This window comes from Engystomops pustulosus, chromosome 2 (assembly GCF_040894005.1).
Source record: "Engystomops pustulosus chromosome 2, aEngPut4.maternal, whole genome shotgun sequence".
Taxonomy (NCBI): Eukaryota; Metazoa; Chordata; class Amphibia; order Anura; family Leptodactylidae; genus Engystomops; species Engystomops pustulosus.
This window is the reverse complement of record NC_092412.1, coordinates 122,033,618-122,051,545: the sequence shown is the minus strand read 5'-3', so window position 1 is coordinate 122,051,545 and position 17,928 is coordinate 122,033,618. Positions and strand designations below refer to the sequence as shown.

Genomic DNA, 17,928 nt, shown 5'->3' with positions numbered 1-17,928 from the left:
CTCATGATCTGTAAAGTGCTGCAGAATAAGATGGTGTCATATAAAGATTATTCTTAAAGTATTGGTCTTTGTCCAATCTGCTATTCACAGAAAATGTCAAATATAAGGTCCAATTTATAAGAAAAGAAATCACGTATTATACGAATTGTACTCTTCCTCCAGGATCTTCTTAAAGGGGTTTGCCCATGAAGGAATATTCTCAAATTTCGATTCTCTAGTGATGTTTACACAATAAAGATAATTTTTAACCCTTCTACAATTTTACTCCGTTTTATTTCTGTTTTAGCTCCTATTACTCAGTTAAGACAAGAGTCTGGACGGGAACTCTTTAAGCAGACACTTCATGATCCCTCTAGTGCTGTGAGATGCTGTGTGCTGACAATGCGCTTAGATTAACAGGGTCCAGGTTTTTTATACCTTTATTTAGCTTCTGAACATATGCTAGTATCCGACACATAGAAAAAGAGAGACAAGACCGATCAGAGATGATGAGATGCATAAAACACACAATGACATTCTCAGTTATACTATCGCAGCAATAAATACACTGCCTCTACTGCTGTGCCTCCCTCCCATGGATGAAGATCTTATCTGCCTGTAGCTTCTAGATTTACTCTGCTGACACTACTGTTTGACAGAAGAAAGTCTCTGTGTGTAAGCTTGGTCTTGGAATGCAGGGATGGGGGCCAATACAGAGAGGAGCTTGATGAAGAGTCAGACAGGAGAACAATTTGTCCTGTCCTACCACAGACTTCTGATTTACGGTCAGATCCCGAGGCAACCGAACTTGTAAACACCAGGTCTGATAGAGACAGGTTGGAATTATATCTGTGAAATGCTGTATTTTTGTTAATAAAAGTAAATTGGAGAATGTGTTATTTTGTTATACTGAGTATTTTTAAGAATTTTGTCTTTGTGGGAATAACCCTTTAATATTTTATCTGATTTGTTTCTTTTCCTTCCGACGTGTTGTTGAAATATTATTACAACTTTTATTGGTTGTATCAAATAGCAGAGACACGAAAAGTAAAACAGAATTTGCACCAGGATTGTTATGAGATTTGTTCTTGTGCTTTTTAGTATCCATTCTTTCACTTTATATGCCTCAAAAAAAATATCAAAATTTATGATAAAATAATAAAGTAAAAAAAACCCAAAATGTATTTAAATACTCCATATGCATACCTGCGATGAATACTGCTTTCATATGAAATACAGTCACACTGCCTTACACTGCCTTATGGGGAATGGCAAGCTTGCGGCCGTATATATACACACACTTCTCCATAGAAGGAAATAGGTGCCAAGTGTGGTACTCGTTGTGCTCACTGTACTTTGTAGAGCCTGCTTCACCGGCCATAAGAGCGGCCGTGCGGCGCTACATGCTGTGGAGAGGGGTGAGCAGCACTGGAGCCCAGGGAAGCACATGTCGGCGCACAGGAGAGGAGGAGGCGCTCGTGTGAATGTTACCCAAATCTGAGAAAATATTGAATAGTTGTAAATATAAATCTTACATTTTTTAGAAGACATAAATATTTAACCACAGAAAATATTATTTTGAACTGTATCTTCTTCAAATCAGGGAAGTACCAACAATGGTGCATACAGTGAATTTCCTGTAGATATGCTAAAGGTGAAGCAAGGTGAAGCACTGGTTGGAGACCACTTTGAAATGATCAGCTTTTTAGGATTCAGATTTCCATCAGGCTGATTAAGTTGAAAAACGTTGGTTGTGGCTAACTTTTCCATTGATCTGGTATGATTAAAGTACCATACATAAATGCACAAGAAGACAGATGTCCCAGTTTTATTGTAAACTTTGAACATTTGGTTTAAGTTTCTAGGAAAGACATTTTATGAAAAAGTCAAAATCCACTCCTTGAAAACATACCATGAGACCAAATAAAAAACAAAAGAAATGGGAATTATCCAAAGAGTGCTGGCCATGTACAGTCACTGCTTGAGACTTTATCAATCCAATGTAAAGGAGACAAGACCTGATTAAAACACATCATCCAAATGTAGTTTATGCTTCATTTGAAAATCCAATTTCTCACATTTCCCTTGTGATATGTATAGTTATCCACTATGTTGTTGAATGGATTGCATTCAGCCAAAACCCTTTACCTTTTACATTTCCACAAGTATCTACATATTGAAGAGTTGTTAGCCTGTCCTATAATGAATATTGAATCTGGTAGAAGTCTCCAGACCATTTAATACTGTGTTCCTTACTATAATTATTATTCAGCTGCCAGGATTTTCATGTGGAGTCTTAAGAAGGATTAAAGCCCAGAGCCATAATTTAGATGCTTGGATCATAGGTCGTCTTTTCTATGTTTTGTAGGTTTGGAAATGGCACATCGAAAGCTCAGATTATCGGATGCAGAGTCTGGTGTGTTGCCCATTCTATATCAAACAAATAGAAGAAGGAAAATTATATTTTATTAAATAATATATTAGGTGCAATGCAACCATATTTATGCTTGCTTTTCATATGATAAATAGAGTAAAATAAAAATAAAGAGGAGGTACTCTGATCACTAATATGGAAAAACAAAACATTTTATTAGCGCCTCAAATGGTGCAATAATTTCTTAAAGGACATCTACCACCAGGATGAAGGATTGTAAACCAAGTACACTGACATACTTGGTGTGTTCCCCCTCAGGCAGGCTCTGCTCACCTTTTAGCATCTCATTCCCCTATTTGTAAGAAAAAAGGCTTTAATGATTATGCAAATTATAAATCATCCAGAGGAGCTCTACTTTCCTTTAACACCTATGGAGTCTGGAGCCTCTTTGGTTCATTTGCAGAATTTAAAAGGCTTTTTTATAAAAAAAACAAAAAAACAGGGCATAAGTAGCAAAAAGAAGAGCTTATCCTGCCAATGGGTGCACACACCAGCATGTCAGTGTGCTTGGTTAATAATCCTTGATCCTGATGGTAGATGTAGATAAATAAAATAAAGTAAGGCTCTAATATAGGGAATATTGGTTTTAATCTAAAATGGTTAAATGGTACCATATATACTCGAGTATAAGCCGATCAGAGTATAAGCCGAGGCCCCTAATTTTACCACCAAAAATTGGGAAAATCTATTGAATCGAGTATAAGGTGGGGGTTGGGAAATGCATTGGTCCCAGCCCCCTCAGTATATAGCCGGCCGGCCCCCTTAAGCACCCAGCCAAGTACACAGCCCGGCGCCCTTACGTACACAGCCAGGGGGCCGGCGCCCTTAAGTACACAGCCAGGCGGCCGGCGCCCTTAAGTATACAGCCAGCCCGGCGCCCTTAAGTATGCAGCCAGCAAGTGAGTATGTAAGTTAATTTTTTTTATTGACTCGTGTATAAGCCGAGGCGAGATTTTGCAGCACTTTTTTGTGCTGAAAAAGTCAGCTTATACATAAGTATATACTGCATATATGGCATAAGGACTCAATATACAAATTGCATAGAGGGTCTGTTTAGCACAGAAAAACCCTTCATGAACCAAGATGTGTGTATATAAGATGATTGTTATTTTAAACCATGTTGCTACTATTATTTATTGAATGAAAAGGTAGAGTGCCCAAAGAACAGGAGATTACTCCATTTCTAAGGCCTAAGTCTGAACATTAATAGGTAGGAGACAGCTATGTATATACCAACTAAAAGTAGCCGTAATGCAATTAAAAAAAGTCTCCATGCATTTACGTATGTTCATGCCTTTCAGGTTACATTGAGATTGTTTCCCATCCTGTTACATCACAAATTCAATAGATGCAAAGAAACTGTCATACCTGGTTGTGACTCGAGCTTTGTGATTGGCTTTACCATCTTGTGTATCAATCCAAGAAGCCCCACGTAGAACATACATTTTCTGCCTACTTTGTTTGTTGGGCTGCCCACTTGAGAAATATTCTGTAGATGTCCATTCCCATGCATTTCCCAGCATATCAAATAGCCCTGGAATACAGATTTAAAAATGTCTTTATCAGAAAAAATAGTCCCCTTCCAGAAGCTAAAACTGGACTGAAAATTCATAGAAACTGAAGTTATGCAAAGATTATTGAATGGCAAGGCAAGCAGTAAATATGACTGTGCTCTGGTTGGACCATGAATGACATATTACGGAAAACTGACACTAGAGTAAAAAGCACATTGGGTTTTAAAATGGAGAGATAAAAATATCATGTTTTTGGAACATACAGGAACAGTCAGTATTCATTTACTGACTATTCCTGTATGTTCCAAAAACATTATATTTTTTTACAAAAGTACAAGTACAAAAATTCAATTTCTAGGCATTCCAGGTCAAAAATCACAAAGAATGTGTGTGCCTACCGTAAGCATTCTGCACAGGAAAGGAGTCTACTGGTGATGCACCATGATAACCATCCTCAGCTGTATCTAGAGTTGGAAACTTACCCTGTAGATAAATGAACATCATGTCAAGAATACATTTTTATTTATACCATAAGATTACAGAGTACAGGGCTTGTACTCCAGGGTGGGTGGGGACTCTAAGCAGAAACTTCATAATCCTTCTAGTGCTGTGAGACGCTGTGGTTTAGGGTTTATCTACACTTTTATTTAGCTTCTTCTTGAGAAGAATCTGGCCTGCTCGACCATAGTGAGAAGCTTTACAGTTGGATCCCAGGGCAAAATTGTATACACCAGGACTGATAGAGACAGGTAGAAATTATATCTGTGAAATTCTGTATTTTTGAAATAACGAAGTAGAGAATATGTTATTTTGTTATCCTGACTATATTTAACTCCTTACCGACATGTGACGTAATACTACGTCACATGCCGGGTGCATGGAGAGAGCTCACGGGCTGAGCCCTCTCCATAGCCGTTAAGTCTTTGCTGCATATTGCAGCAAAGGCTTACCGGTAACACCCGCAATCAGTGCCAGCACCGATCACAGGTGTTTTCCTGCTGATCGCTGCCAGCAAAGCTGACAGTGGCTTCAAAAAGATGGCCGTGCATGGGCGCCGCCAGCTTGCTGAGGTTCGTCGCTCCCTGTGACATCATCGGTGTGTTGCATTTGGGTCATTGGGTCTTGCATTTGGAATTTTTTTCCTGCTTCCCAGTACACGTCATGGAATATTAAATACCACCATTTTGTAGTGTACTTTGTTACGCAGAAAATAAGCTATAACACAGCTCTGTACATGGAAAAATAAAAAAGTTATAGATTTTTGAAGGTGGAGAGTGAAAAATTAAAATGAAAAAGGGCATCGGCGGGAAGGGGTTAAGAATCTTGTGTTCGTGGGAATAACCCTTTAAGTATCTGTAATTCCCAAAGCTAATGAAACAACATAACTCCACCTGCTAAGCTGTTACTGTAACTCCTATGGGAGTTATAGAAGCAGCAGATAGAAACATATCTTTGCCCGATATGGTAATATCCCTTTAAGGGGATTTGCAGCACTAGACCAGACCACACTGACCCTAAGGCCAGTGAGGATTCACTTTTATTGCATTTTGAATCACATTGCAAACGGATCCGGCAATATAAATGTTAAAATGCATGGGTTTTGTCCGTTATCCATCAATAATAATGATCAGCAATGCAAAATACATGTTACTAATAGCTACATGTTGCTATTAGTTTTGCAGGATGCATGCGTGTGATAACCAAGGATTTTACATGCAACTACTAATTGCAGGGTTTGACCAAAATATATATACATAACACACCAGTGCTTTTTTTTATGGTGTATATCAGTGATCGCTAACCTATGGCACTGGTGCCAGGGGTGGCACTCAGAGCCCTTTCTGTGGGTACTCAGGCCATCACCAGAGATGACTCCAGGCATCTTCCTGCAGTCCCAGACAGCCCAGGACTTGCTGTGAACAGAGCTATTTTAAAGTGACAGCTCTACCTGTGACTATTTTCTGCTTTATTTGTGTCCTCAGAGTGCTGGTATTAATGAAAACTGTGACAGAGAAGGGAGTATAAATCATAAATTAAATTTCTGCGTTGGCACTTTGCGATAAATAAGCGGGTCTTTGTTGTAGTTTGGGCACTTGGTCTCTAAAAGGTTTGCCATCACTGGTGTATATCAATGAGTAATTGCTGTAGGTATTCTGCTGCTTCAAGCTATTGCATTGCAAATTATGAAGGATGCGGTAAAAACCTGAAGCATAAGTGGTATAGGGATTGGCACAACGTACATGACGCCATCACTTTTGGTCTGACGGGACCTGAAGCAACGGATTATTGACTCTGTCCAGAGGGGAGAGTACTACTTTTTCTTCTAGATTTAAACAAATGTGGGACACTTCATCAAAAAGTGAAAATGAAAGCACTAAACTGATTTATATGCAGAGTTACTATATCGATCCATTTATATTTCAGAATAAAAAAAAAATCCCTGTATACATGTTACAGGGGATATTATTCATAACTGGACCCTCTGCTCTATTATTATATATATTACATATAGTGTAAATGGATACAGTATATACTGATAGCAGTCACTGATACTCTGTGGTGAGATGTGTGTGTACTGAAGCCATTGGGTCATTAACATATCAAAAGGCTTTGAACAGTAAGAAGCCACCATGAACCAGGTGTGAGATTCCCTGCACACACTGGGGTCTATCCTAAGAGGGTCTTAGGGTGGAGTTATAGGTGGTGGGAAGGGATTACACACAAGGATATTTAAGGATGGTAAAAACAGAAATCAGTCTCTTTTGTCTCTTGCTCCTGACCCCCCCCGGACGGATAGCACTTAAGGAACCAGGTCATATATTGTGTGTGCTTTCTGTGTATGTATATAACTTTATAAGAGTAATTATAACATAGTACTTATTATAATATAGTAGACTTTATACGTGTACCTATAGATATTCCAGGTGTTATGTGTTTTACCATATATATACATAGCTAAGTGTTTACAGTGAGTGTGTATATATTAGTGTAACTACATGTATAACCTATAGCCGTATCCCATTCACACGTGGATCTCTGCCCTGCACGTGTATTGGAGTTGATATATAGATGCTATTGTGCATGAGTCTCTATATGTACATGTATATGGTCAGGTACTGGATGTGACTCCTGCGTCAGGATATATCCAGGAGCTTCTGTAGTGTTAATTATATATTGTATATACATACACATTACTGTGTCCGGGAGAGGTCAGGAGAAGGTTTGTCTCTATGTATTTTGTATTGTATTTTATGTAGTTACTTTGTCACATGTATGTTGTTAGTAAAGTCTTTTTGTATATAAGTATCTGCGAGGGTTGTATGTTATTCCTGTGATATATGAAGGACTGGAGTAGGTGCTTATGGTAAATAGCACAGACTAAGGGGCTGGACAGAACCACTGGAGCCTAGAGGAACTGAATAGAAACCCAATTCCCCTTACCCCCTTTATCAATGGCGAGCCAGGCCCAAATGTCATGATCCATCTATATTAGGATATAGTGGTGAAATTGTTGTTATACTGTGGACTTAGGTTATTAGACTGGGTAGGTTCGGACAGGTAGCACAGTTTCATCTGAGGCCTAGTATGAGTGTGGTTATTGGCAGAGAATCTATATAAGTTCAGTTCTTAGGATTCTGGTTGTTTTCTGTTATCAGACCCTTGTGAGGTGACCCTGGTGTGAGGGTCTTTGCTTTGTATAGTCCTTAGTACAGGAGTGACACAGATCGCAGGGATACAATGACTGGCAAAGTGGAACATGTGACTTTTGAAAAGTTGAGTAAATGTAGTTCGTTTAACCCTGTGTTATCTAAGAAAGAGGAATCTATTGATCTGCTATGGGAATCCCTGTTAGAGCAGGCGAATTCCTATGATAAGTTGCATATTGCTAAGCGCAGTGTACTGAACCAGACATCTAAGAGGCTCCATATGATGGCCAAGCTTGTGTGTGTATTTGAAGAGGCCATTAGTAAGATGGAGAAGATAGATGGAGACAAAGGATCAAAGGTTCCTGAAGATTTGCATTGCAATTGTTGTAAGGAAGGGGTTAAACAGCTGTGCAGCTTAGAGACAAAATTGGAAGAGCAAATGAAGGCTATAAATGAGATGGAAAGCCGCATGCACACGCTGCAGTCTCAGGTCGCTGAGAAGGAGAAGTATTATGCAGATGTGGATAAGGTGTTTATACAGTTATACATGGAAATAACCGAATATAAGCAAAAAGCAGCAAATACTGAGGTGATTATTGAGAACTTGAAATGTGAAATAGCAAAAAGGGATGAGATCATCTGTAGCAGACGGACGTCCATCAAAGAGTCTTTGCCCACGAAACAAGTTTGTGTTTCGAGTGCAAACAGGGGGAGAGATGAGACTGAACCTGCGGCTGCTACAGATCACTCCACACCCCTGCTTGTTACTAGGCCTGGACTAGTGGGCAGTGTAGTGGATGGAGGGACAAGCATTGCTGGTGGGATAAATGGAGGATTAGGAGGCGACTCTGAGACGTCACTGATCAGCCATAACCTGCATGTGTGTGACAGTAATGTACAGGAAGCACAATCTTCCCATAAGATGGAGAGGATGCAATATCTGTTGAATATATGTAAATATATCCCAAGCTATGATGAAAATTTAGATCCTTTCACTTCCTGTGACACGTTTGAAGGTTATTGTAAGAAATTTTCTGTTCCAATGGAACATCGCATGGAGCTGTTCAAGCTATGGCTACCAGCACATCTTTACCAAAGATATGAGGCCATAGGGAAAGCAGCCCCCAGTAATGGCCAATTTCATGATGAGGGAGACAGACTTTCCATCCTCATGAAATTGGTAACAGGGCATTTGGATGTCACCCCAGACATACTGGTTAACTTCAGACCAACCATCTATGATGAGCCCTTGTCTCTGTGTGGGAGGTTTGAAGTTATGTATAGAAAGGTGACTAAGAATCATAGTCCAGGAACCCCACAAGGCATGATCCGCATGTTTGTGGAGAAGTTTCCATATCTTGACACCACAATTAGATTGAATGCAGCAAAAGAAGCTTCACTCATGGAGGCTGCCCTGGTGATAGAACAGGTCAGACAGGATCTACTCAAAGATAGAAGGTCTATAAAGATCAGGAAACAGATAGCAATTCACCCCAGACTGCAAGGAACCCATGTACAAAAGAAAGCATCTCCCAGCCAAATACTGAGGAAGTGGGGGGGTGTTAGGTGTTTTCACTGTTTACAGTATGGACATATAAAGAGGTTCTGTCCACAAAGGGTTAACTTGTATGAACGGGGGATGGTCTCACAAAATGAGGGGCACAAATGTGTGGCTTCACATGGAGCAGGACCACACAACTGTACAACAGACAGCCCTACTGGGAATCTGCTGCAATAGGCTTATGGTTGGGGATCCATAATATACTTGGCCAAAATTAGTAAAATCTTGGATTCCCCATATAATGGCCAGGATGTGTATTGTAAACCTCATTAGCTCTCATTGCTTGGTGATGAGATTCTATCACCTAGAAGGGGGGAGGGAGGAGGTTTACTGTCCCTGAACCTGTGTAAATAGTCTGTTTGTAACAAGTGTTAATGAGGTCCAGTCCTTTTGTTTTCAACAGCTCAGAGAAGCAGAAGTACAAGGGAAGTGTATTGTTCAGTCATTTATGGCTCAATCCTGAAGTCAGGCCTCTGCCTGTAAAGACAAAGGTGCTAATCGTAAATAACAAATTTGGTCTTTTCTTTATGTTTGCATATTTGTTTTGGCAATATGATGGTTCTTAAGCTAATGTTGTACACAGAACTCTCTGCTCTCAGTGATTGGATATTCACCTGGTAACATGTTGGACAATTACAAAATAATATCCACTAAGATTGGTTGTATAATCTCTCTAATTTCTGGCACCTCAGTAATTAAAATTCGGGTAGAGGGGTGATTACCTGCCCCTGTCTAAGTGCAATAGGTCTCAGGAAAGAAAGTGGTCAACTATCTCTAGGACCTATGGAGCGTACAGTGTAATTCGCCAGCAAAGTCCGCGGCGCAGCCAATAGTCCGTGGGGCATAGCTCTCGCTATTGGGGATTCTGCAGGGAGTGGGTAAAACCATGGTGAACTGCAGAGGCGCATTATGGCACAATGACTGTTCAGTCGGACGCGGGTCTTTTAAGCTGCCGGTCAAAGGGGAAGCACCATAGGAGTGACATTCCCAGCCTTGGTTTATACCGTGTGATCTGAAGGTGCCAGGTATACAGTATATAAAGCTTGCTTTTTGCTAACCAATGTGGTATATCTGAGGTAAAGGCTCTGTCCACAGGGGGAGAACATCATGTCTCCTGATTGATGAGGTAAACCGAAAATAAACTATGGTGGATGTACATAGAATAAATGTATTGCAGGGTGAGTTCTGTATCATGTGACAATCACTGAGGATTCCTCCTCTATGCAGTGTACTCTCCCATTGATCATTCCAGGTGGGAACACACAGAGAAGCAGTGAGTGTCTGTCTACTGAAGGAAGTGCAACTAGCCAATCCCTCTTCTACAAAGATGGCGTGAAAGCTGGAACCATTCAGCCAAAGATTGGGCCAAAGATGCAAATGAACTTGTGATGTGCACTCAAGACCATATGGACTGTGACCTCTAGATGAAATATAATCTTAATGTCTTTCTGTTTTTATTTTACACCCATACATGAAAGGGTGATTTTTGGTTGTATTTGTCTTTATTTTGTACTGAGTTTGTTTTATTTTATGTCAAACATCATCACATAGAAGAGCAGACTCCAGCATAGTGTGTCAGGCATCTGACATCAGGGGGAGATGTTACAGGGGATATTATTCATAACTGGACCCTCTGCTCTATTATTATATATATTACATATAGTGTAAATGGATACAGTATATACTGATAGCAGTCACTGATACTCTGTGGTGAGATGTGTGTGTACTGAAGCCATTGGGTCATTAACATATCAAAAGGCTTTGAACAGTAAGAAGCCACCATGAACCAGGTGTGAGATTCCCTGCACACACTGGGGTCTATCCTAAGAGGGTCTTAGGGTGGAGTTATAGGTGGTGGGAAGGGATTACACACAAGGATATTTAAGGATGGTAAAAACAGAAATCAGTCTCTTTTGTCTCTTGCTCCTGACCCCCCCCGGACGGATAGCACTTAAGGAACCAGGTCATATATTGTGTGTGCTTTCTGTGTATGTATATAACTTTATAAGAGTAATTATAACATAGTACTTATTATAATATAGTAGACTTTATACGTGTACCTATAGATATTCCAGGTGTTATGTGTTTTACCATATATATACATAGCTAAGTGTTTACAGTGAGTGTGTATATATTAGTGTAACTACATGTATAACCTATAGCCGTATCCCATTCACACGTGGATCTCTGCCCTGCACGTGTATTGGAGTTGATATATAGATGCTATTGTGCATGAGTCTCTATATGTACATGTATATGGTCAGGTACTGGATGTGACTCCTGCGTCAGGATATATCCAGGAGCTTCTGTAGTGTTAATTATATATTGTATATACATACACATTACTGTGTCCGGGAGAGGTCAGGAGAAGGTTTGTCTCTATGTATTTTGTATTGTATTTTATGTAGTTACTTTGTCACATGTATGTTGTTAGTAAAGTCTTTTTGTATATAAGTATCTGCGAGGGTTGTATGTTATTCCTGTGATATATGAAGGACTGGAGTAGGTGCTTATGGTAAATAGCACAGACTAAGGGGCTGGACAGAACCACTGGAGCCTAGAGGAACTGAATAGAAACCCAATTCCCCTTACCCCCTTTATCAATACACTATCTTTTCTAAGAAGTTAGTTACTTGTATTAAAAAAAAATTGGTGATGTGTCTGAAATGACTGTATTTTCTATAAAAGCTCTTTTTTTGTATTCACTGCAGGGTATAAATATACAAACAAGGGGTGTAAGTAAAAGGTACCTAGGTTATCTTGTTTTACCATATCTGGATACTATGCAATAATACTTGCAATGAAATCATCATGGTACATAAATATAACTGTAATGTGATCACATATTTCTTTTTAAATACTAGTCATATTCACAAAGGTCAGAGTTCTACAAAAAGACTGTAAAAATAATATATTACCTGCCAAAGATTGCTTCTATTTTTCTGAAACGTGTTCCCCCATGGATAGGTGTTCCCTGTAAGTAGAACATCATGACATTATTTTCCAATGAAATTATGTGAATGTGTGTCCCTGTAAAGCATTTTTAGAAAATATGCTTTTGCCAAATGCATTTTATGTAAAATCTATAAAGAACATTGAATTATCCAAACATTTGTTGGATGGTACACACCTTTAAGTCCTCCCCTTGCTGCAAATTCCCATTCTTCCTCGCTTGGCAATCTTTTCCCAAGCCACTTACAATAGGCAAAGGCATCATTCCAGCTAACTTGCAGCACAGGGAAATTCAGCTTCTCTTTGATACCTGATCCTGGTCCAGATGGCTGAAAAGATTATAACAGAAATAATTAATAAATCTAAATAACTACATATTTTTCAAAATAAAGAAAAGGGGACATCTGACGTGAATGTCTGTAAAATAGAACCATGCATTCAGATGTGACCACAAGGGACCCCTGACCAAATACATTATTGGTACGTTATCCATGTCAAAAAGCTGGTACTAGCTTGTTCCTGTGTGAGGTTGAAAATTAGATTGTCACGTGGGGGAACACATGCACAATTGGGGGAATTTATTAAGACTGGCGTATTGCATGCTAGAAACACTAAAAGGTATAATAAATGCCCTCAATGTTCGCTGGCATTGTGGAAATTGTGTATTCATTCACAGAACATAGTATACTGCATTTTTACCTGACGCCAAAAAGCCCTTTCTATAGGAAGCCACCATGGTGTTGACTGGAAAGGAAACATATAAATAATATAAGTGTATGTCCATAAAACCTACTAAATATCCTGCACACTGAAATGTTTCATCTGAAAAATCATGGACACCTCAAAGGAAACCCGTAAGGGTGATGTGGAACACTAAACAACATACAAGTCCTTATGGACAAGTGGTTTAGTATCCCAAATTGCCCATTAGTTTTTCCTTTTGTGCCAGCATAGAAAAAAGAATCTATATACTTACCTTGGTCCACAGCTCTCAGCACCTATGCAGGGAAACCGCTGTACTACACCATAGCTTCGCCCCACATGTGCAATGAAAACAGGGTGTACCACTTTGGCTGCACTAAATCTGTATATGCACTGTATATGAGCTGCACATATAGCCATTCTTTGTATCACTAGTATATAAAACACTATTTTTTTTTTTTTTAAATAATTTGCAACAATACACTGCCACTCACCTCCAGCTTCTGTGATACTTTCTTTTTGAGTTCATTCAACACAAAATCCTCAAACACAAAACTCCAACCAAACTTCTCTGCTTCAGTTTTGTACTTTGTGGCTCTTACAAATTCCCTATATTTGAAATTACAAAATAAGCATTTAATATGTGTCTAATCTTTTAATACAACCAGACTTTAACAGGAGGTGGGCTTGGGGTTCTGGCTTAATATAGTCACAATTCGCAACGCACTACCAGTAATTGCAACTATTTAGCATAAAGAGCATGTCCCCAGCCTTATCTGTGCACTAGCTATAGAACTAGGTATAGCACTGCTCTACACCAGCAGTACCTTACGTAGGATTGCTTAGCCCCACTGCTGCGCCATGTGCCACCATTAGCATTACTTTTTTCTCCATTCAAAATTTCCTCTACTCCACCTATCGGCACCATGATGTGTATGTGCTGTACAACAATTAATAGTAAACATGGGTCTCTGCACCTAAAAAGAGTGATGTCTATGATGTAACATATGCTTTACACAAAATTTCATTTTCAGGACAAAATTAGCCATGGACACCATAATAATTTGTTCAAGTTTCTCATTCAACTTAAAGATTAATTTGCTGCCTGCATTTACATTATCTACAGTAAGAGCCAATCTTTCCATATACTTATCTGTCAAGTAGAGGGTATAGAGAGAGCGGAAAACTTGAACAAGGATGCCCAACATGTTCCTGTACAAACTTACCTGAAATTTGTATTGGTGACAGGATACTTGTCAATCGCAAATGCCTTTACAGTTACTTGTCTGGGAGGTCCTTCTCCATCTTTACTGTCTGGAGCATTTGTTCCCATAGTGAACTTTCCACCATTGACTTGCACCATTAAATCGTTTTGCTCATGACCTACAATAATAACAGGAAATTTTGTTCAATCTTTAACAAATATTCTTAAAATGAGCCTGGCTACAAAATGATAACATTAAGGCCCCTTCCACGCGCGTGTTTTTGATGCGCAGAACTTGCATTGCACTCTGACCCATTGTAACCAATGTGTTTTTTCAGACTTGCATTTTTTTCACGCACGCACGTTTTTTTTTTACGCACGTTTAAATGTCAACATGCTCTACTTTTGCAAGTCACGCACATGATCTGCAACGCAAGTGTGGATGGGGCCTAACACAACAGCATCTGTAGTAAATCCAATATGTTTTCTGTTCTAGTTTAGCTCAAACAAGTTAAGTTAGTTTAAAGCCAGGGCTGGTCAAGGCTCCACTTTCATTTAAATGAATGAGAGAGAATCAGAAATGAAAAATTGTGGCCACTGCAGAGTACGCTCAATACATAGGCTTCTTGCTCTACACACTCTACAGTCCCACAAAAATACAAGCACTGACTCAGGTTCATTGATGGAAAAATACAACAGTCCTGGGTCTCAGAAACACCCCTAATAAAGGTCTCTAAGTTGCTGTAAACTGTACTGAGCCATAGAATAAGAATTAGGCTACATGCATATGGCCGGGTGGGCATACGTCAGCCGCGATGAAGAGGAGGGGTGACCCCTCCCCTCTCCATAGCGATCCATTGCACACGGTCTGTAACACAGGGAAATATAGGACATGTCCTTTCTCTTCCCTGTGTGTAGCATCGTATTACGCCATGCTGCCATTGCTTTCTAGGAAGCTTGCGGCCCTACATACATCGCCGGTTGTGTGAATGCGGCCTGACATTGCTATAATATGACATAAAATTTAAAGTATAAAAAATGCTCTTCAAAACTGATGTTTTTGTCTCCTACTGAAGACCCATATGCTGGAGGTCCCCATAACTACTGATCCTTTAAAAGGCAGTGCAAACACAGCCCCAGTTAAAAGGCTCTTTCAGACTAGTGTGTTGGTTGCATTTTCACACACAAAAAAAAGGTCTGTTTGCAGTCTGTGCTATATCCGCCACCTTTTCTTCATGTCTGTAATATATATGGGGGAAATTAGATGCCAACAAAACCTGCCTCCTCAGCACCATCTGAGAATAAAAAAGGAGGACTTATTTATTTAAAAACCGTGAAAAAACTGACTGCGATGTTTCCTAATGCCGTCAGTTTTTTCTGCACCAGTTATGAGGAAGAAGCTCTGGGCAGAGAGAATTAGGGTGGTGGCACACGTGGCGTTTTGAGCCCGCTGTTGGGGCGTTTTTAACCCCTTAAGGACGCAGGGTTTTTCCGCTCATTTCTCGCTCTCCAACTTCAAAAATCCATAACTTTTTCATTTTTACGTGTACAGACCTGTGTGAGGGCTTATTTTGTGTGTAACAAATTTTACTTTCCCGTAATGTTATTTATTTTAACATGCCGTGTACTGCGAAGCTGAAAAAAAATTCCAAATGTGGAAAAATTGAAAAAAAAAAACGCACGTTCTTGTGGGCTCAGTTTTTTCGACTTTGACTGTGCACTCAAAATAACACCTCAGCTTTATTCTTTGGTTTGGTGCGATCGCGGTGATACCAAATTTATATAGGTTTTATTGTTTTAATACATTTTCAAAAATTAAACAAATGTGTACAAGAAAGAAAAAAAATAATTTTGCCATCTTCTAACGCTAATAACTTTTTCATACTTTGGTGCACGGAGATGTGTGAGGGGTCATTTTTTGCGAAATGAGGCAACGTTTTCATTGCTAGCATTTTGAGGTCTGTGCGACATTTTGATCATTTTTTATGTGATGTAAAAAGGTGTAAGTCGCATTTCGGACATTTGGCCGCTATTTCCCGCCTCGGAGGTCACCGCCGGCCGTAACCGTTTTTATATTTTGATAGATCGGGCATTTTGGGACGCGGCGATACCTAATATGTTTGTGATTTTTACTGTTTATTATGTTTTATATCAGTTCTAGGGAAAGGGGGGTGATTTGAATTTTTAACATTTTATAAATTTTTTTTATTTTTTAAACTTTTTTTTTCCCACTATTTCTTAGACCATCTAGGGTACATTAACCCTAGATGGTCAGATCGCTCCTACCATATACTGCAATACTTCTGTATTGCAATATATGTCATTTTTGCAGGTCATTCATTACAATGAGCCACTGGCTCATTGTAACGAAACTCCAGAAGCCATGTAGCCTCGTATCAAAAGAAGACCCGAGGCTACCACGGCAACCGATCGCCGCCCCCCGATGATGTTCGTCCGTAGAGCTACGGCGCAAAGCGTTAAGGGGTTAAGCAGTCCGTTAAAAAAACGCATGCATTTTCGAAACGCATCTGTTTTTTTTAAAGTTTTTGCCCAATTATGATAGTTATGATAATTGGGATAAACAGACAAAAACTGAAAAAACGGATGTGTTTTCAAAAATGAATGCGTTTTTTAACGGGCTGCTTAAAAAAACTGCTCCAAACGCCACGTGTGCCACCACCCTTAGCAGTCCGTTCATAATGCGCCGCTAGCGCACAAGGGCTGGTCCTCGGCCCAAACACATGCGTTTAAAGGGAAACGCATGCGTTCGGGCCGAGGACTGCCCCCTGTTCCCTAGTGTCACGTTATGAATGGACTGCTAGCAGAACGTGTGACCAAGGCCTTACGATGTGTCGTTCGCGAATGGCTCACTTAACCCCACCCCTAATCGGTTCACCACGCCCCTTTTAACCCACTACAATCATTTAAAAGTGGTGTGGAGTGGGGTGACTGCCTGGCTTGCAGCTCCCTATTATATATTTAATAGGGAGCCGTTCAAGAGCCAACTCTTCTTAGTGAGGGAAGCCTAATGAGCCAGCACACTAAGAAGAGCCGGAATTAACATCACTAGAGAGAATCTGACACAAGTGAAAAATGTTTAGTGCTAAAAAAAAAATGCATTCTTGAGTGATCTATGAAAAACTCTGAACACTGTAACCAAAATCTGATCAAACTCGCACGATTTTCACCGAGCAAAGTTGTGTGATTTTCAACACGTTTCGTGGGCAAGAGACCTTAATTTACCACTGTGTTACTTATGCAATGCAGTCTACACAAAGAATAATTTCTAGTGTAATGAACTCTGACCCCTCTCATCCTCTATGTACACTATTCGCGGCACCGCAAGCCCAACAGAGCGCATGCGCTCCCTTCCCATTCTCTACTTCTAGCTTTCCCCGCTGCCAGGGAACTCCCAGCGTCCTAACCACTCACCGTGTGCCACCCACAGCCACAAGGCATAAACCAGAACCAGCCTGAGGACGGGGCTGCTGGGTCTCCATGGCATCGCCTCCATTGTGGAGGATATATGCTAAACTCTGCGAGGACTTTCCGACATCGGACGATCACGTGATCAAGACCAAATCACGTGACTCAAATACGGAGGCGGGCTCTGTCTGTAAGACGGTCTTGAAGGTTTAGCTCATGTGCACAAGGAGCACTGTGAGGAAACTTATAGGGGGTGGTAAACTGTGACCATGAGCAGCAAACGGGGGCAGATTGGGGAGTTCCGGGGGCATAGTAACATAAAGGAGATAGGACGGGGACTGAAGGGGGAGGAGCAGTTGTGGGCAATGTTATATTGCTGGGGTCTTATCTGTTCGATACCTATCGCTTGTGAATAGGAGATGGATGAAATTGAAAAGAAACAGTGTGCAAAGAGTAAATGCTCATACTATCACTGACCCTCAGGGCGCGTTCACACGTTGCGTTTTGAC

At 40.1% G+C, this 17,928-nt stretch overlaps 1 protein-coding gene across 1 annotated transcript; it reads right to left on the bottom strand.

Annotated features, from left to right (window-relative positions):
- Window positions 1-1,777: 1,777 nt before the first annotated feature.
- SUMF2 (sulfatase modifying factor 2) lies at window positions 1,778-17,710 on the bottom strand. Its single transcript, XM_072136224.1, has 9 exons — window positions 17,426-17,710; window positions 14,016-14,172; window positions 13,284-13,398; window positions 12,787-12,831; window positions 12,266-12,416; window positions 12,054-12,109; window positions 4,326-4,410; window positions 3,782-3,947; window positions 1,778-2,409 (listed from the first exon to the last, which is right to left on the bottom strand). The coding sequence occupies exons 1-9, from the start codon at window positions 17,505-17,507 to the stop codon at window positions 2,319-2,321; spliced, it is 948 nt and encodes a 315-aa protein (XP_071992325.1). The 5' UTR covers window positions 17,508-17,710; the 3' UTR covers window positions 1,778-2,318.
- Between the last annotated feature and the right edge of the window lie 218 nt (window positions 17,711-17,928).